The 24,775-nt window shown below is 43.3% G+C and overlaps 1 protein-coding gene across 1 annotated transcript; it reads right to left on the reverse strand.

The window, feature by feature from the left end:
* Positions 1–258: 258 nt before the first annotated feature.
* On the reverse strand, positions 259–23,381 carry GPR37 (G protein-coupled receptor 37; the record flags this gene model as incomplete). Its single annotated transcript, XM_081102563.1, has 2 exons — positions 259–1,570; positions 22,323–23,381. 2 exons carry the CDS (start codon positions 23,379–23,381, stop codon positions 752–754), a joined length of 1,878 nt encoding a protein of 625 aa, XP_080958689.1. The 3' UTR covers positions 259–751.
* Positions 23,382–24,775: the final 1,394 nt, after the last annotated feature.

Here is a 24,775-nt window from a genome sequence, read left to right on the forward strand (position 1 = left end):
TTTGGAAGTAATTTTACATCTGTATCTAAATATTAAAATACAATTTGTTTTAATGTGATATAGTTTTCTGAGCCATGCACATAAAATAGTACTACTGTATTAAGAAGACTTTATAACACAGTGATGACCTGCCTTAAAGGAAAACAAAATTATAAAACAATAAGGCCATTTTTAACTTGTGCATAGAACCAGTAATTGTGTATTTAAGGCAATTAAAAGATTTATTGAAAATTGGTTAAAAGTAGATTGACAATGGTATTAAAGAATAAAGTGTCATTTATTTGGTGCTACTTTGTGAATGTCTCTGATCTACAAATCATCTCATGATATATGTACAACATACTTTCAATTACCACTCGAACATAACAGAACCTGCAAAACCACATGGCTATCATCAACATACAGCGATTATATTTTGAAAAGAAAGAAAATTAGCAGTTCCTTAGGGTGCGAGAACTTTTTTTTTTTCCCCCAAAGAAAATATTAGCACCATACCAGATAAAATGATCTAAAACTACCGGCCTCCTCGGACTTCTTCAATAACTAAATATAAACCTTTTTCTTTCCCAAGCACAAATATTAATTTGCAAAATCAGTTCTACAGTCGTTAATAGTTCTCTCTCTCTTTGTGTCTGCATTTCTTTCCCGGTCAGGAAAAAAAAAAAAAAAAAAATAGGAAGTAAAAACTTTCCCAGGGTAGGAAAATAAAAAAATAATAAAAAATAAAAAGCCGAAGCAAACGCGGCGTCCTTCAGCAATGAGTTCCGACCGAAGCGAAGGTGGACATCTCGCGGCGGATGGTGCTGAACGGGGACAGCTCCAGCTCGGTGGTGTACTCGTTGTCGTTGTCCTCGCTGGCGGCCGCCGAGGCCTTGTGCGCGCACTCGGCGCAGCAGCAGCAGCAGCACTCCAGGAAGGCCCGGCTGAACGGCCGGCACAGGCAGAAGAGGATGACCGGCGTGACGCAGGACTTGAAGAACAGCAGGAACTGGCTGATGATGTGCAGCAGGTCCACGGTCTGCTGCGAAACCCCGGTCGCCATGTAGGCCGTCACGATGTTGTAGATGTTCTCGGGGATGACGCAGAAGCCGTACAAGATGGTCAGCGCCACCACCGTGCAGTTCATCTGGCTCTCCAGCTGGATCTGCCGCTTGTTCCCGCGCGCGCAGGCTCTCTCCGCCTGGCGGATTTTCCGCGCCGTCACCAAGGAGCAGGTGATGGTGAACAGCGTGGGCAGGCAGAAGTAGCAGCCGAAGTACCACCAGAGCCTCGCGCCGTCGTAGGTGAGCGCCAAGACGTAGATGGTGTCCGGCAGGTCCGGGGAGATCTTGATGACGCAGCGTTCGGCGGGGGCGCGGCCGCCGAAGCCCACGTCCTCCCTGCTCAGCTGGCGAAGGACGACCTCGGGCAGCGCTAACAGGAGCGCGCCCACCCATATGACCGCCAGCTTGGCGGTGGTGGAAGAACAGTTCTCGATCATCTCATAGTACATCTGCACGTTGGTGGCCGCCCGGAAGCGGTCTATACACAGAGCGCATAAGGTGAAGGTCGTGACTCCCAGCGAAGCAACCTGTGGGAGGAACACAGAATAGGGGTGATATCACTGTAAGAAGGAAAAATGAAAATGGGGGGGGGGAGGGGGGCAGGAAATGTAGTGGTTCAGGGCCATAGGGTCAAAAAACTTTAGATCTGGAAGGATCTATAAAGATCATTTAGTGCAACACCATTTTATTGTAGACTAGTGTCCTGGTGCATGGATTCATGCACATGGAAAGGAAATTAATTAGTCCTTCCGGTGCAGGTCCCAGGTGGTGGCCAGCGGGGTAGGACCGAGGGAGATGGGCTGGGCATGCCCTGGAGCCAACCTCCCGCAGTCTCTCCCCGGTCTGCCACACCTGGGCAGGCTCAAAGGGCATCTGCAGAGTGAGCAGGGGCCCTCTGGCAGGTAGGGTCCCTCACCCCCTGGCCTGCGGGAATGGGGCTGAAACTGGCTCTCCAACATCCCCCCTGAGGGGTCCCAGAGTATGAGAGGAATTGTGAGGAATCGGCCTCCCTCCTCTCTGGTTCCGGGTTGTGTCACCCAAGAGCTGCCGCTCCTGCGTTGAACATCTGCTACTGGTAGTCAGTGCACATCATAGCTACTGGCCGGCTGGACAGGAGAGGGAGCAGGCTGGGACCAGGAACCCCATCGGTGCATGATTGGGGCTGGGGAGGGACTGTGGGAGGGCTCCAGGGTGTGTCTGGTCTGTCTCACCCGCTCCTGATCTGCCGGACCCCAGGAGCAAGCTAACCTTCCGGTCAGAATATCTGCCCCCTGGTGGTCAGTGATTGTCATAGCAGCCGGTCAAATGAACTGTCTGACACAGCATATTAGGCTTTTATTATGTAGGATAAGAACACAGCGACCCCAAGATTTTCAGTCATCATGAAAATGCCTGCCACCAGATGGGCTGGAGAAGGAGCAAGGATCACTGAGTGTTTCCCATTGTCTTTAGCGAAGAGGATGGCCACGTTTTCCAGTGTGAGGGTCATTAGCATGCCTTACACACAGCAGATATTCAAGAGCTATTGTTTCCAATAAACTAGATAAGAGTAGAGATCTCTTCCAATTTCTCCTAACTATAAATGAAAGTATTTTAAAATTATTTTTTGCATATATATATAGGAAACAAAAAAGGGAAATTCTCTAGAGGTCATCATCAAAGAGAAAACAAACTTCAAACAGGTCAGTAAACTCCTCCCCAATCCCCCTCCCCCAACGGGCTCCAACCCCTACCCCCACCCCATGCTGCACATTTGCCCTAGACGCATCTGCTAATCCTGACGAGATTTCCAAGTCATTTAAGCTAGAAGGACAGGTCCAGGTGCCTAAGTACATAGGTAGTAAACAAAACTGTGGCCACTGTGATGGAGATCAGGTCAAAGATTCCTTGTGAATTTGTAAAGCCCTGAAGAGTGACATTTTCATGATTATAAAGAGCAAAAAAACCCAAGCAAGATAGTGGAGGAACTTGTCTGGGTTTTAGGGTTTGGTTCTGGGTGAATTGGGGAGTTGAAGGGGAAGGGCAAATTCCAACTGGAAGCCTGAATTGATGCTGGACTAGAGCCAGAAATTACACCAGCTCAGAGAAACCCACAATGCAGTTTAAAATGGCCCCGGGCACCGGAAAAGTGAGCATGGAGTCACGTTAAAACCAGGCCTCAAAGAAATCGCACAGATAAAATTTCAGGGAACGTGAACGCACAATTAAAAATCGCAATATGGCCCTGGTTGGTGCGGCTCCGTTGGTTGCACTAGTGCCATGCACTGAAAGGTCACTGGTTCAATTCCGGTCAGGGCACAGACCCAGGTTGTGGTTTGGTCCCTGGTTGGGGTGCGCATGGGAGGCAACCAATGGATGTTTTCTTTTTCTCCTCTCTCCCTCTCCCTTCTCTCTCTAAAATCAATACATCCATATTTAAAAATAAATAAATAATAAAAATCACAATATGCAAGAAACAGTCTACCACTCTGAGCTCATGTGCCAAAGGGAAAAAATTAGGGAATCAGACATAAGTACAATTATCATGAAATAAATATGCTCATCAAATTTAAAGAAATATGAATAATGAGGGGATGTCAAAGAAAATAGGAGATATAAAAAATAACCATGAAAAAAAACAAAAAGAAACCAGATAGAATGTCTAAATACGCAGCCACAGGAAAACTTCAGATCCGAAAGGTCTGATGCTGACTACATAGAGCACTGTATTCAAAGAGGAACTGCTCTTACACCCGTATGGTCTAGGCATCTCAATAAGTCAAGTTGAAAGTTAAGAACCAAAAACATGTATATATTTTTTTCACACAGAGGTTTTTACAATATTAAAAATACATGTTTCTAGTGTAAACCTACCATCATCCAATATTCTATATGCAATATTTATTGAGCATCATACATATACTCTAATAGGGGACATAGGCATACATTAAACACAAGCTCACATTTATTAATAGTGACTCTATGCCCAGCGCTCTGCCAGATACTGGGGAATATAGAAAGGAATAAGAAGCAGTTTTTTCACTCAAGTAGGCCATAGTCAACCAAGAAGGGGGAAGCCGGTTCTCACAGTGACCACCTGGGGGCATCAAATTTATTCAACCAGTTTGGGGAAAATGGAAGTGATTTAATCCTATATAATAAAAGGCTAAATGAAAATTGACTAAACTGCGAAACGATCAGTCGCCATGACACGCACTGACCACCAGGGGGCAGACACTCAACACAGGAGCTGCCCCCTGGTGGTCAGTGTGCTCCACTCATGGCTGGCACTCATGGCTAGCGAGCGTAGCTTCTCCCGCCTCTGCAGCAGTGCTAAGGATGTCCGAGTGACGGCTTAGGCCCGCTCCCTGCAAAAGCAGGCCTAAGCGGTCAGTTGGACATCCCCTGAGGGTTCCCAGACTGCAAGAGGGTGCAGGCTGAGGGATCCCCTCAACCCCAAGTACACGAATGTCGTGCACTGGGTCTCTAGTGTTTAATAAATGTGGTCATTAATCCTGGAGAGTATCATGCTAAGTGAAATACATCAGTCAGAGAAAAACAAGTATCATATGATCTCACTCATAAGTGGAATCTAACAAAATAAGCTGATGAACAGAGTGGGTCCACAGACATGGAAGCAGGGAACAGAGTGCGGAATCTTGGAGGGAAGGTGTGGGAGGGTGGGTGTGTGGGAGGTAATCAACCAAGAACCTTGTATGCATATATGCATGGTCCATGGCCACAGACAATGGGACGGTGAGGGCAAGGGTTGGGGGGACGAGGACAGGCTGGTGGGGGTCAATGGGGGACATATGCAATACTTTCAACAATAAAGGATTATTTAAAAATAAATAAATGTGGTCATTATATATTTAATCCAGGACAATAAATAAGAAGGTAAACTATTCATAAGGATTAAGAGAAAACAGGAGACTAAAAGAAAACTCCCTACATAGATGGGATGCTTTGGCACCTGGGCATATGCATTCACTTTGCCCTCCGCTAGTGGAAATGTGTAAGAAGCACAGCTATAGGTCATGACTTGGCAAGGACTACATATAGATTATGTAAATATCTAACTTTTTAGAACTCAAAGGGATCATGTTGACAAAAGGAAAGCCATTTGTGATAACAATTTTAGCACTCAAAACATGAGTTGTTTACATACTGCATTCAAGCTGTCACTCTCCCCAGAACGATGGCAACTTGCCTTGTGGATTTTTATTTTTTTTGACAGAAAATAAGTTTATTTTCAGAACAATATTCAGAGTCAAGAGGATTTTTCTTAAACAAATTACCAACAAATCCCCACCAGATAATTGCTTGCCTGTGGTCTCAGCTACAGGCAAGGTCTTAATGGTAGTAACTGTTACATGAAAGTTCAGTCAAATCCTTTTTTTTTTTCAGTAACTTCAGTAAAGTTTAGAAAAATGTCACCTGTCTTCTCTGTGTGATCTTCTGTTGGGCTACATTTTGGTGAATCCAGCAGCTTCTTATAAATGATTATACCGATCATCTTTGTGGCAAAAGCACATTTTTCTTCTGTAAAGTTCTAAATTTCCCCCAGAATTCTTCACTGTTACACATCTTTGGGAATTATTTGCAGGTTTTTGATAGCTGCCCAATGTCATTCAAACTAAGAAAAGAGAAGATCTGCAGGAGTATGTTGGCAGGCCTGCGAACTAACAAATCAAATTTCCCCTGACACAGATTCAAAGAATAATTCAGTTCTTTCCCAAACACGTTCTGCATCTGCCCGTGCAGTCACATGCTCAGCAGAAAATCTTTGTGGTGTTTCCTCAATCTCTCTTGTTCCAGACGGAGAGAAACCATCCATGACTTCCAGATGACCTCAGTTTTGGTGACGACCAGGTGGTGGAAGTCCTTGCTCGGAGAGAGGGCCCGGCTTTCAGTCTCATACACGATGTTGGGCAGAAGTCATGGTCTCCTCCTGCAGCTCCAGCATCCAGGAAGCCATCTGGATTCTGAGAGTTCCAACATCAAGTTGTCTCTCCCCTTCTTACACTCTACACATTAGTCAGTGTCTACCACTTCTAATATGGAAAATAAGGACATTGTACCCATGCCCTGACTGTTCTCCTAATGATGAAGACAGTCTGGAAATGAGATATAATGAGGGGTTTAATTCTGTGAAAAGCAAAAATGAAGAAATAATATGACTAACAACGGTCTAGGTCAGTGCAGAACAAGAGGTCTTGATGGAGTTTATAACCACAATTCCTATTTAACAAAATCTTCAGAAAGTATTCCATAAACAATATAAGAAATAGCAATCTAATATGACTAATGAAGTCATCTTTAGTTTCATGTTTTAAAAATTAACCCTCAAATTAATAAGTTCACCTTGATGGAAATTTATTTTGAGCTTTCAGCATCGATGCCAAAAGCTCAAAACGATTTTCAAAATTGACGTCTAGCCCTACCCAGTTTGGCTCAGTGGATAGAGTATCGGCCTGCAGACCAAAGGGTCCCAGGTTTGATTTCGGTCAAGGGCACATACTAGAACCTTGGTTTCGGGCTCCTCCCTGGCCCCAGCCCTGATCAGGGTGCGTGCAGGAGGCAAGCAAAGCACCCCATGTGTTTCTCTCACATCAATCTTCCTCTCTGTCTTTCCCTCTCTCCCACTCTCCCTAAAAATCAGTGCGAAACTATCCTCAAGTGAGGATTAACAACAACAACAAAATTGAGGTCTACACGGTGCCACTGTCTATGATCAGATTATATATTTTTAACATCAGTAATTGTCCCATTTGAATGGAAATCTGAGAAGGACTTGGCATTTTCTGAAAGTCTACATCAAACAATATTATGTAGAAATCGCAGAAATTCTATTTTAGAGTTTTTTGAAACTTTTCATTTACATTTTAGCTTTTGAAATATTTTGATTCATTTTCCTATACAAATGTAGAACAAAACAAAAATTCCCAAATTATCAAATATGCACAAATCCTCAGCATGGCTTTCTGTGGGTCTTCACTAACGCAGATGTGTCTGCACGTTTCCCTGTCCCTCTATATGTCAACTCAGTCCACAAAGACAAAGCTACAAAGCTGCTGTGCACTCTTTCTAAATTTGGAATAACATTTCTATGAAAAGAATAGCTTGGTGACATAAAAATACTGGCGACTCTAAAGAGAGGCAATCTCTCAGCGGCTCAAAACACCTATTTTCTTGGTGGTTTTCTGTCATTACTTACAAAGAACACACCCGGGGTAGCCTCTTCTTCCCAATTACTCTCCCTAATTTTAAATCTAGAGATTTAAAATCTGGATCAGTTATCACAAGAGCTAGCTAGCATTTGCATACCTAACCACACATCAGTGGCAAAGCATTCCTTGAGAAGTAATAACAAATGAATGTGGGTGGACGTACATTAAGACCGGTGCGTCGGATGGCCACTCCTAGATATCATTAGCTGTGCTACACATTCACTCTTACTTAGAAGATGTTCACTTCTTCGAAAAGCAAAACAGGGCTTCCTTGGGTTCTGTGTATTTATCTCACATGATAACAAAAGCCAGGACACATTTTAAGCAAGATTTACATGTGCTCCAACGTTTTGTCCAGCAACTCGTCTCCACTGTTTCCATCTGAAGATGCTCAGCTCTACAGCCACGTTCCCAAAAGCTGTAGTCCCGAGTCAGAACCTGATATGTCTGATCTATAATACTCTTGATGCTTCATTGGTTGAGGGAACCTCGATTTCCCCAATTTCCCCAATTTTCATAGACTAATTTCAGGAAGCTCCTGCTTCCAGCTTTCTGTTTTCAAATTGGACTTCTCTGATTGTATTCTCTATCATCAAGATCCAGCGGAAAGAGGGTGAACTGTCCAGAAAGGTCACAAGAGCTCCAGAGAGATTGTTAAAGGAGCCGCTAAGGCAGTGGTTCTCAACCTTCTGGCCCTTTAAATACAATTCCTCATGTGGTGACCCAACCATAAAATTATTTTCATTGCTACTTCATAACTGTAATGTTGCTACTGTTATGAATCATAATGTAAATATCTGATATGCAGGATGGTCTTAGGCGACCCCTGTGAAAGGGTCGTTCGACCGCCAAAGGGATTGCGACCCACAGGTTGAGAACCGCTGCTCTAAGGAAAATGCTGCCCCAAATGCAGACAGCGCTCACAAAGCAGTTGCCACAGCAACCTCAGCCCAATGCCAGTGCTAGATGTCTATCTGCTCCCTCCTGCTATCACTGCCTGCAGTGTTTTACTTCACATCTTTTTCCCATAAATTCACGTTTGCACTCAATTTTATGATGTGAGAGAACCATAAAGGTACAAAGTCCCTGCTCAGTACTTTCCCAAAACATTCACAGAAAGCGTTAAACATCTGTAAGGAATAAACTGCATTCCTCAGATATTAATTGATAAAAATCACTTGGATAATGGATAATGCGCTAATTTCTGCTTACTCAGATATGAAATGTATCCACGTAATTAAAACTGCTAAATGTTGGGATAACATGAAAATATTTCTATCACAATTTTTAAATATACTTGTTTACATACAGCTCATTAGAAATTCTACCAAGATGAATGGTGCAATTATATATAATTATAAAACTGTATCATGGATACCGGATCTTCTGCATTTAATGACCATATCTGATTGCTAAAATTCAATATCACCATGAGATATGCTCTTGGGAGTGAAGCTCTTAAGCACTAGCTTAGATGGTTAGTTCTTTGAAGCAACATTCTGAGAGATGAAATGAGTAAGATGCAATCTCTTATTAATTAAACTGCAATGGGAGGGATAATTAACATCCACAAAAGCAGAACTGTAAACACTTTGAATAGACAAGGCTATTAATTTTGAGCCTCAACGTCAGAGGAAAACTGGAAGTAGAAATGTTTAACTACAGGAGAAAGTAAGATATTGAGCATTTTCAGAGGATTGGCACCAAAACACAGAAACAAGAAGAATCAAAATAAACAACTCTACAATCTTTCCTTCAAACAGAGGTGTTCTATCCCAGGGTCACAACAGTAATGTTCCTCCCCGCCCCTGCCAGGTCAGCATCGGAGCAGGGAGGCTTGGGGACTTCAAGGCACCCACAGGTGCAGGGAAAGTTGAGCTGAGCTCTCCGGTGGGACAGCGGCAGCTCCTGTGTCAAATGGCCTTCCCAATTGGTGAGGCTTCTAATGCCAGACAAACTCCCCATCATGAGATAACCTGGTCCACCATATTCACTTGGTGCTACATTAAATTCCTGTTCATTCAAAAAGATATGAACAAAGAGCACACACTCTATGAAAGACATTCACCTATGAAGACCCTGTGTTAGCTGTTGCTCCATTTCTCAGAAGCTCACTGCAGACACATAAGAAAGCACTGTGGCTCTGGCTGGTGTGGTTCAGTTGGCTGGAGTATCGTCCAGTGTACAAGGGTCATGGGTTCAATTCCTGGTCAGGGCACATACCCAGGGTAGGTTAAATCCCAAGTCGGGGTGCATGCTGGAGGCAACAGATTGATGTCTCTCTCACATCAATGTTTCTCTCTCTCTCTCTTTCTCTCTCTCCCTCCCTCCCCCTCTCCCTTACTATCTCTCTAAAATCAATAAAAGCATGTCTTCATGTGAGGATTAAAAATATTTTAAAAAGAAGAAAGTATTATGAATGAGAGGAAGCTGTGAAACAGAAACACAGATCACAGGAGGTCCCATTCTTAATCACATAGAGAGTATCTTTTACTAAACCTTTTCATAGAAATTAGTGATAACTCTAATGGGATAAAATAGACCAATGTAGTTATTTTAAAAATACATATTTTTTTATTGATTTCAGAGAAGAAGGGAGAGGGAGAGAGAGATATGAACATCAATGGTGAGAGAGAATCATTGATAGGCTGCCTCCTACATGACCCCTATTGGGGATCGAGCCTGCACCCTAGGCATGTGCCCTGACCGGGAATCGAACCATGACCTCCTGGTTCATAGGACGACGCTCAACAACTGAATCACACCAGCAAGGCTAGACCAATGTACTTCTAAGCAAAATTTCTTTTATATGAAATTAAATCTACATGCTTTAAGTACAGCAAAGCCACTGGAATACACTGATTTTTATAAAATAAGGAAATTTCTAACCAAACTCATGACAACTGTACTCTAGCCTAACATATTTTACCTCAAAAAGATGTTTAAGTGCATCTATTTCTGTGCTATCCTTTGTTTACAAGTAACTCTGCAAACAAGGGCATTATTGTTAAGGAAACCCATTCATTTGGGCCATGAATGATTATCTATTATGAGTCCGTAGTTACAGGCCTAACAATAAGTCAGGAAAAGAAGCAGGAGGAGCACAGGGTAGGGTTTTTCCTTTGAAAACTCTAAATGGCTGCAGCTTATATGCCTTTGGCTTCCTCCCGCATGTTCCATAATCCTGTTCTTTTCGGCACTTTAGGGCAACTTCCCCAGGAAGAGACACTTCTTTGAGCACCAGTGGGGACAGCGTGTTTTTCAGAGCCACTGTTTATCAGACAGCTTTGAATGAGGTGGCCTTTCTCTAAAGGTCTTTATTTCTGAGCGCGTGCAAATCATGATCCTATGGCAGTGACACACTTCCACTAGAGTTTCCGAAGCACACAGAGTGAGTGGGCGTGATGTGCCTCACCCCTCCCAGCAGCACACATCTCTGAAATGAAATAGAGCTCTTCATGGCCACTCTCCTTTTACCAGCACCACTGAGATTCCATCTAACACACCCACATATCCTAAATGTCCATTTATCTCAATGGTGCCCAATCCATTTCACCTATACATGATCTCAATGTTGAGGGGAAAAATATTTTGAAGGCATTAACTGTCATTACTGACTCATTCTCCACCTTCCTCTGTCTTGCCTATGCCTGGTAAAATGCTCTTGCTTATTTTAAAAACAATTGAGACTATTTAAAAGCCAATATATTACCCCCAAACTTGTCTTGATTCTGCAAATCTTTCTTTACCGTTATAGTCGCACCTTGACATAAGGTATCTTACCAATTGTGATTTCTGGTTTTTGTAACAGTATATTTCTTTGTAGTAAAAAAAAGATATTGCCAAAACCGGTTTGGCTCAGTGGATAGAGCGTCAGCCAGCGGATTGAAGGGTCCCAGGTTCGATACCGGTCAAGGGCATGTACCTTGGTTGCGGGCACATCCCCAGCGGGGAGTGTGCAGGAGGCGGCTGATCGATGTTTCTCTCTCATCGATGTTTCTAGCTCTCTATCTCTCTCCCTTCCTCTCTGTAAAAAAAAAAAAATTAATAAAATATATTTTAAAAAAAGATATTTACTATAACTCATCTAAAATGTTGTGATTTAATTACAAGTATAATCAAATGCTCATTAGTATAAAAATGCAAATGAAGCAAGGTTAATATCATGTGTCCTAAAATGAAAAAGCCATCTATTGAAAACAACAGGTCTTAAGGGAGTTATATATTCCATATTCATTTCAAAACATAATATTTACCCCAACCCACAGTCCAGTTTTCAATGCTTGGTATTATTATGATATTTCTAATCAATCATCAAGTTACCTAGAATTTCAGGGTTTTTTTTTACCTTGGTATTCTGATGAGTTTCTAAAGAATAAGTAACAAATGTTTTCCCTCTGTCTAATGACATTGATTTGCATGATGGTGAACCTACACTGAAAACAAAATTAGAGCTGGCCTCCTCCATTTGTGCTTGTGTAATTATGATTTGAAGATATTGATAAACCACATTTGAAGACAAAATTTCTCTGCAAATTTTCTTGGTAGTCTATTCAGAAGTAGTACTCATGCTCATTCAAACCTCTTACAAAAGACAAGTATCTCTTAATCTCACAACTTATTGTGAATTGATTAACAGGATGCTTTTCCTATATGGGAGTGATTTGCCACAAGGAGAAGATAGTAAAAGCAGGAGGAAAGGCAGAAAGTAGAAAATGATGATCAGGGAGTAAAAGGGTGGCCCTAAGCACAGTCATAGATGTAATAAAAACAAATCACTCCAGGCAGAGATCAAATCAATGACCTTAGCATCATTAATGGTATGAACCACTCAAATGTCCTGACAAGTAACACTGAAAACTACTATAAATTCACAAACTAAAAATATTCTGTCTCAAGAATAAGCCTGGTACTGTGATTCTATTCTGGGCTTAATGGAAAGTATACCTACTTTGCCAATGGAAAGACCCCATAGTTGAGGTTGCCGCGATCCCTTTCTCCTCTCCACCTTGAAATTTTAGATGAGATCATCTCTTCTGGCACAAAGACTACCATTCTAATTAGGATACTTAAGAGTTAGTCTCGGCAATAAAGTTGAGTTAATTATGGGACATTGACAGGTCAATTCTTAGGAAGTACAAGGACAGGAGGAACCCTGGGGATGAGAGAAGAAGTGCAGTGACAGAGACAAACCTCACTGCACAGCAGCCCGTCCATCTGTCTCCCCACAGTCCACATCCCAAACACAGATCCTTGTGTGGCCAACATGACACGGTTGAATAGAGGTGCAACACACAGGAAGAGCTATTAGAGGTGGAAACACTCTATCAAGAACCAGGCAGCCTCAGGGCCAAGGACAAGGTAGACCCACACCTACTCCACCTTGGGTAGACATATAAGCTCACATCTATTTTGCTTCTGCAGACATATTCGATTCCTCTTTTCTCTTGAAGGATGCTTTGTAGACAGATACCTTGACACTTGACAGCCCTCAGGAACTCAGGGTAAGTCCTCACTCTGACTGTGTGCTTGAGAGATTAATCCAATTCTTGGAAAAGCATTCTTCATGTTCTCCTTCCCACCACTCAATGACAGGGTCTAAAGTATCTCACTAGTCAGCTTTTCTTCCTAGGTTCTCTAAGGTCAAATTAAATAATAGGTATACCATTAAGATTTTCAGAAGGAAGGGACTCAATTTAATGTACTATTATTACATTGCTACATAAGCTAGTCATTTAAATAAAATTTTAAAATTCGATTTAATTAATGTCCTATCCTGTCTAATAATAGACAAACATGGTAATTGACTGTACCTTCACTATGCCTCCCATTGGCTAATCAGCGAGATGTGCAAAGTAACCCAACCAAGATGGCGGCTGGCAGCCACGCAGCTGAAGCGAGCAGGAGGCTTGCTTGCTCCAGTGATGGAGGAAGCCAAGGTCCCCCGCTTACCGTGGCCTGGCTCTGAGCTCCGAAAGCAACAAAGTTTCAATTATAGAAGCTAAAGAAACCCCAGATACCTGCTTTCAGCAGGCCGTGGCCTCAGAGCTGGAGCGAGCAGGAGCCCAGCTCTCAGCTCCAGTGATGACAACAAAGTTTCAATTATAGAAGGTAAATAAATCCCAGAATAAAAAAGAAAAAAAAGATAAAAAGGAGAGGCTGGGAATTTCAGTCACTGGCCAACCTAAAAACGGCCCTCAGTCCCTCACCCAGACTGGCCAGCCACCCCAGTGGGGACCCCCACCCTAAAGGGAGTGTGGCCAGCCTGAAAACAGCCATCAGCCCCTCACCCAGGCTGGCCAGGTACCCCCACCTGATCCAGAACACCCTTCAGGGCAAACCAGCCAGCCCCCACCCATGCACCAGGCCTCTATCCTATATAGTAAAAGGGTAATATGCAAACTGACCTTAACAGCAGAAAGACTGGGAATGACTGGTTACTATGACACACACTGACCACCAGGGGGCAGATGCTCAATCCAAGCGCTGCCCTCTGGTGGTCAGTGTGCTCTCACTGGGGGGAGCTCTGCTCAGCCACAAGCCAGGCTGATGGCTGCCAGTACAGCGGTGGTGGTGGGAGCCTCTCCTGCTTCCTCAGCAGCACTAAGGATGTCCGACTGCAGCTTAGTCCTGCTCCCTGCTGACAAGTGGACATCCCCCGAGGGCTGCCGGGCTGCCAGAGGGATGTCTGATTGCCAGCTTAGGCCCAGTACCCCAGGGAGCAGGCCTAAACCAGCAGGTGGTCATCCCCCAAGGGGTCCCAGACTGCGAGAGGAAACAGGCTGGGCTGAGGGACCCTCCCACCCCCAAGTGCACAAATTTTTGTGCACCAGGCCTCTAGTATGGTTAATAAGGATGGTTATCTCAGAAATTATATTCCAAATAATAATTAAATATTTAAGAATATTTAGAATAACTCTGTTTTATAAACAAAATTTCTAAGACTGTCATATCGATTAAATAATTTTGCCAATTATTCTTATAGCTCTCTTATGCCAGGAAAGGTTGAGAAAATAAGAATGCAAGAGTTAAAATATTTTCATTGGTGTAACTTTTCACCACAGATCTAGGATGTATGGCATTTATGAAGACTAACTGTAAAAATAATATTCAAAAAGAATTAGAGGGAGCACAGTTTTCACTTTAATTTGTCTTTGATCATAACCAGGTACAATTGTGAGCTGACCTATTCCATGGCCTTTCGTGAACTTCCATAACACCTTGTTTAAACCTTTATTATAGTTTTCATCACGAGGGAAGACATTATTTTACTTTCCCATAACATTAGTAGCAGTGACTCATCTATGTTAGTCATCGCTGGACACTTTTTCAGCTCTTCCCCTCCCCCTTCCACTCCAGTCCCCTCCTAACATAGTGTCTATCATAGAAAAAAGAAGCCCAATAAATATTTGATGAATGAATGTATAGTGAATAAATGAATGAATGATGACATATATAGAAAGGGATGATAGAAAATGAATTATTCAAACTGTTCTTTAGTCAGTTATTGGGTGCTGCTGTTCTATATATAATCCTTAAAAACTGAATGCCAACTAATATTTCTAGAAGGGAGATAAAGAAAAATCATTTTCCTGTTTATACCTCATTGACAAGCTGTAGAAAAGTATGACATTCTTCTTACAATCAACAATTGAAAAAAATTATTTGACTTTCACATTTGAATATCACAAAGCTTTTATTTCTTACATGGAACCCAAATTCAGTAAACTTCACCATACACTGTTCATGAATGGAATTATAAATAAGAGCATACTCTATAGCATTTTTTTTTCCTTTCTGCAGGAGTTATCAGCTAAATATTTTCATTTGCATGGGAATGCAGAAAATAATTATAAAGGGATTAATGGGAAGCATTAAATATTTTTTAAGCACCACTCTCACACACTGAGTCTATTTTCCCTGAGAATATTAGTAACTTTCAAATTGCTCATAAAACTGTATGTTTCCACTTAAAAGTCCATTAGAATACCTAATGGCTAATCCAACACTCAATCAAATTTACCATCTGCCAAGAGGAATGTGCTATTACATGAATGTAGGGACTCAAGGGAAACCTGTGAAGAATTGCCTACCTGTGTTGTACCATCATCTTCTGCTTTCAGTACCTTCCTTTCTTACCCATTGGTGCTAACTACAATCTTTAAAGCAATGAAAGGGCCATTTGTTTCATTCACTTTAAAACCAGTATTTCTAAAGCCATTGGGAGAAACTGGCTCTTTTCATCACAAGAGATTCTAGACCTTTCACAAATCATTTCTAGTCCAGAGACCCTAGTGAAATGCATTCCCTTTATTCATTTTCCATCCTCACGCAGGAATCTGTATCCAAGTAAATGTAAAAAATACAGTTAGAGCTGGAATTATCTTAGAACTATTTGATGTCTTCTGCCCTACCACACACCATGAAGGTGTGACTTCTTTAAACTAAAGAATCTATATAATTCAAAACCTCCCATTAAGGTCCAAAGAAATAAATATTTAGCAGTGGATCTGTATCAGAGGATACATGGACTCTGGTTGGCTTCCATCAAGTAATGAGCAAAGAGATATTTCACTTGCCACATTCAATGCCTGAATATTGGCATTAACCATTTGTTAGATGGTGTGATAGGAAACTCCTCTGCCATTCTTCTACTGTAATCCTCTATTCCATCTCTCTCTCTGTCTCTGTCTCTCTCTCTTTCTATATCTCTATCTCTATCTCTATCATCTCTGTCTCTATCTCAATCCCTAACTCTAGTTCTATCTTTCCCCCTTTCTCTCTCTCCACATATAAATCTTGATTTGAGTATAGTTTTTGTCTGATGACTATCTCATAAACCAGTTTAAAATAATGCATTTGTTAGGATGCCTTCTCTCCTATTTTCCTTTCATACCACTCCATCTGCCCTTGGTCCTTATCACTAAGCCACAAAGCATCATAATCCTGGAATAAAAAGGAAGCAGTCCTGGCCAGCATTGACAATGGTTAGAGCATTGGTCTGAGTTCCGAAGGGTCTCGGGTTTAATATCTGGTCAAGGAAAAATACCTGGGTTGTAGGTTCAATCTCTGAGGCCCCAGTCTGGGCATGTTCTGGAGGTAACCAATCAATGTGTCTCTCTCACATCCATGTTTCTCTCTCTCGTTCTCTCTCCCCCTTCCTCCCTCCTTCCACTCTCTCTAAAAAATAATAATAATAATAAAATAAAATAAAATAAATCAATGGAAAAAATATTCTCCAGTGAGGATTAAGAAAAGGAAGAAGTTAAGTTATCAACTACAAGTGTTCCCAGTATATTTCCACTCAAAGCAATATTAAATATGATAAAACTTTATAGTGATAGATCCTGGAGATTGGATGCTCTCCTCAAGCCTATGTCAACAAATCGAAATAAAAAGAAGAGTTGCATGCAAATTGCAAAGACCTATAATTTCTGCTGAAGAAATGTCTCCTATTTTTCTATACAAACCCAACTCTCCCCAAAATTCCACTACCTCCTTAAGATTATGCTAATCCTCGCATTGCAGAAAATAAAAAAAATAAAAAAAAATAAACTGGTAAAAAATGAAAATAATGCAAAAGAGGAGATTTGTAAAGATCAATCAAAATGAATTGTGGTTACTATGGAAAACAGTATGGCGGTTCCTCAAACACTTTAAAATAGAACTACCATATGATCTAGCAATTCCACTTCTGGGAAATTATCTAAAGAAAACTAAAGTACTAAATTGAAAAGATATATACACCCTCATGTTTATTGCAGCATACAATTGCCAAGATAATGAAAACAACCTAAGTATCCATTGACAGATAAATGAATAAAGAAGACGTGAGATATATATATATATATATATATATATATATATATATATATATATACACATACACACACATACACAATGGAATATTATTCAGGCATAAAAAAGAATAAAATCTTTCCATATGCAACAGCATGGATGGGTCTCAAGGGCATTATGCTAAGTGAAATAAGTCACACAGAAAGACAAATACTGCATGACTAAACTTATATATGGAATCAAAACAAAACAAAACAAAACAAAAAACCCAAAATTAAAAAAACCAAGTCATAAACTGATTGATGGGTGCCAGAGGCAGGAGTAAGATGCAGGGTGGAAGAGATGATTAAAGGGGGTCAAAGGTTCAAACTTCCAGCTATAAAATAAATGAATTATGGATGTAATGCACAGCATGATTATAATAGGTAATAGTACTGTATCACATATTTGAAAGATGCTAAGAAAGTAAATATTAAAAGTTCTCATCACAAGATTGGTAACTATGTAAGGTGAGAAGTATTAACTAGACCTGTTGTGACGATTATTTTACAATGTATATAAATATCAAATCATTATGTTGTATACCTGAAACTAATATAATGTTATAGTCAATAATACTTCAATAAAAATAAATTATGGATAAAATTTTTAAATGAGAAATATTAAAAATAACATGAAAACAGAAAAAAATGGTAAAGCATGCATTGTAAATCAATAAGAGGGTATGTGATAAAAAAAGAAAGGAAAATAGGAAACAAATAAATATAGATGAAGAAAAGGCAAAAGCTAGATAATAAAAGAAGATACAATCTCAAATAATTTTTAGAAGTCTTGTGGTCAAGAGGAAAATGATTGGGAAGAGACAGGTTTTGGAGAAAGCTTAAACAAATGTTTGATTTCTTTAAACCTTCAATTGTTTAAAGTTGTAATGTTCTTCACTATTCTAAAACACTTTGTGATTTTAAGAACATAAAATATAACTTATAGAACTTTATTTGATCACGAAAATAATTATGTTTTTAAAGTGCAGTTGTCTAGGGTTATTGCAATTTTAAAAAAAATTAATGAGCTAACAACTATAGAACCTTACTGTCAATTTATGAGAAACAAGATGAAACTTCTATAATAATAAAAGCATAATATGCTAATTAGACCTGATGTCCTTCTGGACGACCTTCCAGATGAAGCAGGGGCTGCGAGGGAAGCCTGGGTCCTGGGTGCCAGAGGGAAGCTGGTGCCGGCAGCTGGGGGAAAGATGGCCTACTCTTGCACGATTTTTGTGCATCGGGCCTCTGGTAATAATATAAGAAGCTATAAATACCATCATATACCAATTGATGCCTATTATTTTATTATCATCTATTGGATATAGAAATACTGTTTAAAGATGCCAAAGAACAGAAATAAAAATGAATGTACTCCAGCAACCCTTTTGCCTCAAAGATGTTAGTCTAATAGTAAACATCAACATCAAGTGTTGAGACAAAGAATCTGATTGCCACTGACTAGGTATATATACATAGGGTGGTCATTTCTTTTCTCTGAATGTCATGTTTCATCTTTAAGATCAAGGAGTGGGTTTAAAATGCCATCTGATTATAATTTAACATGATAATCCAAAAGCTACTGTGGTGAAGGCTGTGGTTCCCCACCCAGATTGCCGCCCTAATGAAGTGCTGATTCACCCAACCACTAGTGCTACTGGTGGTTGATGGCTTTTAAATGCATCCCTCTTTAGAAATTGCCCTTGACCAAAGAGATCCACTCAGCTCAAGGTTGTGCCCCCTTTCTGGGAGCCACTTGTATCCAATGACTGGTCCATTAGGGAACATAAAGTGTGGGCCCTCAGGCCTCAGTTCAGGATATCTTGGCAGGGCCACCTCAGACCTAGAGCTCCCTGTGGTCATTGTGGCACCTGCATCTCAGTTCAACTTCTCCTTCTGCCCAGTCCCGCATGCTTCATTCCCTACTAGGTGTTGAACTTGAGTGTGTACCCAACATACTTCCTGCAAACAAATTCCCACATTAGGGTCTGTTTTGGGGGAAACCTGACATGGAACAGGCTCAAATAAATCTCTGTGACTTCTGTGAAAATAACAGTGCCTCCTGGAGGCAGAAATGCTTTATTTTGGGTTTTGGACTGTACTTATTGTCATAATCAGGAATTATGAAGCTGTTGGTAGTCCAATACAATAGGTTCTTGGGTTAAGTCAGAGATCTGTTCCTATAGTGCGACTTAGCATGATTTTCACCGTAAGTCGGAATCCACCTACATAAGCACCTACATCACTCACATGGAGCACATACACAGCAGTAATGAAGTGAAACAGAAAAAAAAATTAAAAGAAAGATAACAATTCCTGACCTTTACTTGTGGTAAATAAATAATAAAAAACATAAAGCACCTATGTACATACATTGAAATGACGGAACTATTTTTTTTAATAAATAAATGGGAGATGGCAACATAACCATGAAACAACGTATGTCGAGAGGACTGTCTGTAATTATTTTCACTAAGCATGATAAAACATTATAAAATTATTTCAGAGAACTAAGATTAGGTAGGAATGTAGAGAACACATTTTACATTTTAGATTAAAGACTGAGATTTTCACTCATAGTTTAACAGTAAAAATATATATTGTAGTCTGATTTTTCAATTAAAAAATTAGTAAATCTTTTCCCCCCAAAGCCTTTGCTTCTCTAGGGAAAATAAAGCCTGGTACCAATAACTTTTTTTAAGTAGGTCTATAAAGAAGAAAAAATACAGAGACCAAAAAATAACCATCTATATATATAGAAAATCAGGTAATATGCAAATTAGCCAGGCATCACGACTGCTCAGGAGGAGGCTGCATCAGGACTGCTCAGGAGGAGCTGTGCACGCAGATGGGCGGGAGGGGACTGGGTGCCACCCCCAGCCCCAGAGGACACACACCAGGTGCGAAGCATGCCCCTGGTGGGTGGCGGCAGCAGCCAGAGCAAAGCAGCCCTGGTCCCAGATGCCTGGCAGTGGCAGGAGCAAAGCAGCCCATGTCTTGAGTGCCAGAGGGAAGCCAGTGCTGGCAGCCAGGGGAAGGAAGGCCTATTCTTATACGAATCTTTGTGCATCAGACCTCTAGTCTTTATATATAAAAGGCTAAGTTTCTGACCCTACATCTGTCAGACCAACCAACTGGCCAGTACATATGACCAGCACTGGCAATTTAGAAATAAATGTTGACTCGCACATGTGCAATACATATAAAGCTCTCACTGGCCCCAACTGCACGTGTGTGTTTTGATCATGAATTTGGTTGTTGACATTTCTATTACAGATCAAGGGCAAATATTTCTTCTAATTAATTTCCATGTGCACGAATCCATGCACCGGGCCACTAGTGTTAATAAGAAGAGGTAAAAACAAGTATTCTTAAGGAGCAGAGAATTAAATTGGAAGATGAAATCACAGGAGATATTTTTTAAAACTTCTTAGAATTAGAAAAATGAAAACCCATACATAATAAATACTATCGCTCACAATTTATAGGTCTCATTAATTTAACCAATTTTTGTGTGAATTCGGATGGAATTCTTTACTTTTAAAGTTTTTTTTCCAAGAACTTTGGTAAAAATGTTTCTTTCCCCAGTTTCTTTTTTTCCTGTCTTCTTTATTACTTTTTCCTCTAATGATAAAGGTTTCTCCATGTCCAATACATATGCCTTTTATTGGAGTAACTCTCCTGTTTATTTTGTAGTTTACTGTTGCCTCTTCTTTACATATTTTAATTTCTTCTACATTCTTAAACAAAAGAAATTTTAAGTTGAAATTGACCTTGAAAAGGCAATTGGTAGACACATATTCACCAACATAAATTCAACTACCTCTCTGCAATTCAACATTGAATGGTCTACCAAATACACTGGATATTTCAGAGTTCCTTGGAGCTTGGCAACAAGAGAAATCCTGGATCCTGGTAAAGTAGGAACAGCTGAGTTAGCAAGCACGGCCTGATTCTGCATCTGATCCCTGCCAGGATAACACAGGGTCTTATTTACTGTCTCTTGTCTTGGTCCTTCTAAGTAGGTACTGTTTCTGTGTACTTATCCCCTAGCCTTAGGCCCTGGGACAATGTTGAACATAGTGTCACTGGCCCTGGTGCCAGACGGGATCAGGGGCTCTGGAATATTTACAGTTTCCCTTCTTCTGCTTCCATAAATGAAACAAGCAGTATGAATGGAGGAAATCAAGGGCCAGCTGGCTAAAGACGCAACTGGCAGCAAAGCCCTTGGGCTCCTTCCAAGAGCTGGTGTTTAAAGAGAGGCCATTTAAAGAGCACATTCCAACTGCCATAATAACAGTGCAGGACACTAGCTGTAGGGTGAAACAGTCAAATTTTATGCAGAAAAAATTTTGTTTCCAAAGTTTAGAACCTATTATATGCCCCTCTTCTTAAAAAAATCTTCTAGTTTTAGAGTCAACCCCTTAAAATAGCCAATGGCAAATGTTAAACATATATACTTTGAGAATGTTAAATAAATTCTGTCCCCGGATGGCCAAAGTGTTATTTTTGCTTACGCTCGTTCATACAAAATAAATGAAAGTATTGAGAAATTGAGAAGGAAACAGAAAGAAACAAGAAGTGATATGAGAGTTTAGATGGGACAGCATGGCAGACAGCCAAAGACACTTAAACTAATTTAGGAGGTTATTAATATATCATGAGGCCAACTGACAAACAAAGAAAGGCAGATTTCCTTTGTTGAATAAAATATTACTCCTATTTTGATATTTAAGAAAAAAAATGCAATAATCTCTTGAGGGGAAAATCATCTTGGAGCCTGGAAATCTAGAAGATGAATTATACAAGTTTTTTCTTGCTGGATTCTGATCATGACAACCATGCACTGGCCACTTATTAACTCTAGAATCTCTGCTTGGTGCCAAATCAGAAATATATGTGACACTCTATTCAGGGAAATAAATTTAAAATCAAAACAATTCTACACATTATGAGATCATAATTATTGCACAATCTGGGAGCAGATGAGTTTGAGGGTGAGTGAACAAAGCTACCCTCTTGATAGATAGATGATAGATAGATAGATAGATAGATAGATAGATAGATAGATAGACAGATAGATAAACTGGCAAGAGAAATGAAGGAGGGACCCACAGAAAAAGTGAAGGGGTTCAGCAGTCAGGTAGGTACCTCGAGCAGCAGTGCTGATGCTATAAAACCCGGAAATGGGTAAAGCCAATAGTTTCAGACCCTCTGGAAGGCATTACCTCGATGTAGGGCACAATCTTACAGGAGAAATCTTCCAGCAGCCACTTCTTTGTCAGCTCGTGAAAGATGACGAGTGGGAGGCAGAAGAAGATGATGAGGAAGTCCCAGAAGGCCAGGTTGGCCAAGAGGGAGTTGGAGATGCTCCGCATGTAGTAGTTATGACACACGATGCACATCACCGCCAGGTTGCCAATGATGCCGGTCCCGAAGATCACCACCGACAAACACATGACCGCGTAGGCTCCGTACGACTCCTGGGTCAGCGGGTAGAAGGGGTTCTTCAGTCGCAAGCGCCGGTTTGTGCTGTTTCGCGGGCGGGGATCCTCGCCTTCGTGGACCCCTTCCCCCGAGGACCCATTCTGAGCCAGCGCCCTTCCGGGGGGTGCAATCATCCGCCCTTCGTGCCCCAGTGGTCCATTGCCCGTCTTGGAGGGGGAGTCGCGGTGGGAACCCCGGTTTCTCCCGGCTCTCCTCGGCCAGTAATAAAGGTCGCCGGCTCCGGGCTCCGTCCTCACACCGGGCTCCTGGCTGCGCCCGAAAATGCCAGCGCCTCTAGGACCCTCCTCCTTTTCCTCCGAGGTCTGAAGGAAGAGCTGGAGACCAGCGGGGTTCCCTCTCCCCAAAGGTCCAGGGGGCTCCGGATCCCCGGCACCTCTCCACCTCCAGGCGCCAGGTGGTCTGGCTGGAGGTCCCGAGGGCTCCGCCGCCGACGCCTCCGCCCCTCTGCCCGCACCTGGGTCACCACCCCGGGCCGCCGGCAGGTCCCACGAGGGCGCCCCGCGCGCCGCTGCTTCCCGCTCCCCCTTCCCGGGCGCGCGGCGGGGCAGGTCTCCTGCAGAAGGACCGGGTCCCCAGGCGTCCCGGCTGCGACGCTGGTTCCATGCAGGGGAGCAGCTTCCCCCCAGACAAGTTTCGTTCCTGGGCGCAGGGGCGGGCCCGCGAGCAGCAGAGGCAGACACCTGGAGCAGGAGCAGGAGCAAGAGCAGGAGCAGGAGCGGGAGCTGGAGCGGGAGCAGCCACCGCGAGGTGCGGGCGAGAGGCGCGCTCCTGCCCGGCATGGCTCGGCGAGGGTGCGCCCGGCAGCCGCGGCTCCCGCTCAGGGCCGACACCTGCTGCCGAAGTTGCTGCTGAGAGTTAGACACATGTCACACACCCCCGCCCGGCGAGCGGGGGACGGGAGCTGACCGGGAGCTTGGGGGGTGGGGGGTGGGATTTGGGGGTCACAACCCTCCGGCGCTACGATCCTGCCTCGTCCGGGCCCGGTGCATTTCTCAGCCAAATCCAAGCCGAGCGCTGCGCGTCCCCAAGGTTCCGAGAGGGACTCTCCGCTCCCGGTGGCTGACCTTGAAAAGTTGCAACCGACACCGGACCGTGGATTAAATGTTGCGACGGAGAGAAGCCCGGACGAAGCCCCACGCTCCTCCCTGCCTTTGGGTGGCTGCCTTCTGGGTAACGGTCGCTCTGCCTATTCACATCCTTGCGATGCTGCTGCTCCGGGAGCCGGCGAGGCGCGCTCCCCGCTCGCTGGAAACAGGTTGCAAAACAGCCAGACGCTGCCCAGCTGCGCCCAGGAAACTCTCGCCGCCCCCCAACCCAGGCGACTGGCGAGGCCCCAGCTGCCGGGGCGAATCGGGACTCGAACCCCCGGCCACTGATTGTCAAAGTTGCTTCTCCTCCTGCTCAAAGTTGACCAGGAGGAGGCGCGGGCTGCTGGGCGGCGAGTCCCCGCCGAGAAGGGACCCGGTGGAGGGGGCGGGGAGGGCGGGCGCTGCTCCTCCGGGGACGGTGCCGGCGGCCACGGGAGCTTGTTGCTGCGACAGCCGGTGCAGCCCGGGCGGGGAGCGCGGTGCCTGGAACCGCCGCGGGCGAGGCGGTGCCGGGCGGGAAGGGGGAGGCGGCCTGGCTTCTCCCCGCGGCTCCAGCCGCTGCGCGCGCCCGCGACCCCCAGCGCCCCGCGCTCTGCCTCCTCCCCCGCGGCGGCCTCCGCGGAAAGATGCTGGTTTGTGGGGAGACGGGATCCCCTGGTGGTTTACGACTCACTAATCCTACACACGCTTCATTCAAGCCCTTTGTAGCGGCTCCCACTCCTAGGAGCTGGAAGCCGGTCGGGAAGGAGGGCGGAGGCGCGGTCCTGAGCCGCTCTGGGCCAGGGACGGGTGGGATGTGCTCATTCCCCAGGTGTGGGAACCAGCCCGACCGGTCCGGGAGGCGGGAGGGGTGGGGGTGGGGGGGGGAGGCCCGAGCGATCGCTGCCAATCCGCTGCGGCCCGTGCGCATGCCCAGGCCTCGGGCCCCAGCGGGTAGTACAATGAGGCGCGCACCTCCTCGGGTTTTCCGGGAGAGAAAGGAAGCTCCGAGGTTTCATTCGGAGAGAATGGACAGTTTCCAGCGTGGGATGCAGAGTGCGAATGCTCAGTATCCACCCTGACTTCGTAGGCGGTTAGGAAGCAGT

The sequence above is a fragment of the Myotis nattereri genome (assembly GCF_964212035.1).
Source record: "Myotis nattereri genome assembly, chromosome: 11".
Lineage (NCBI taxonomy): Eukaryota > Metazoa > Chordata > Mammalia > Chiroptera > Vespertilionidae > Myotis > Myotis nattereri.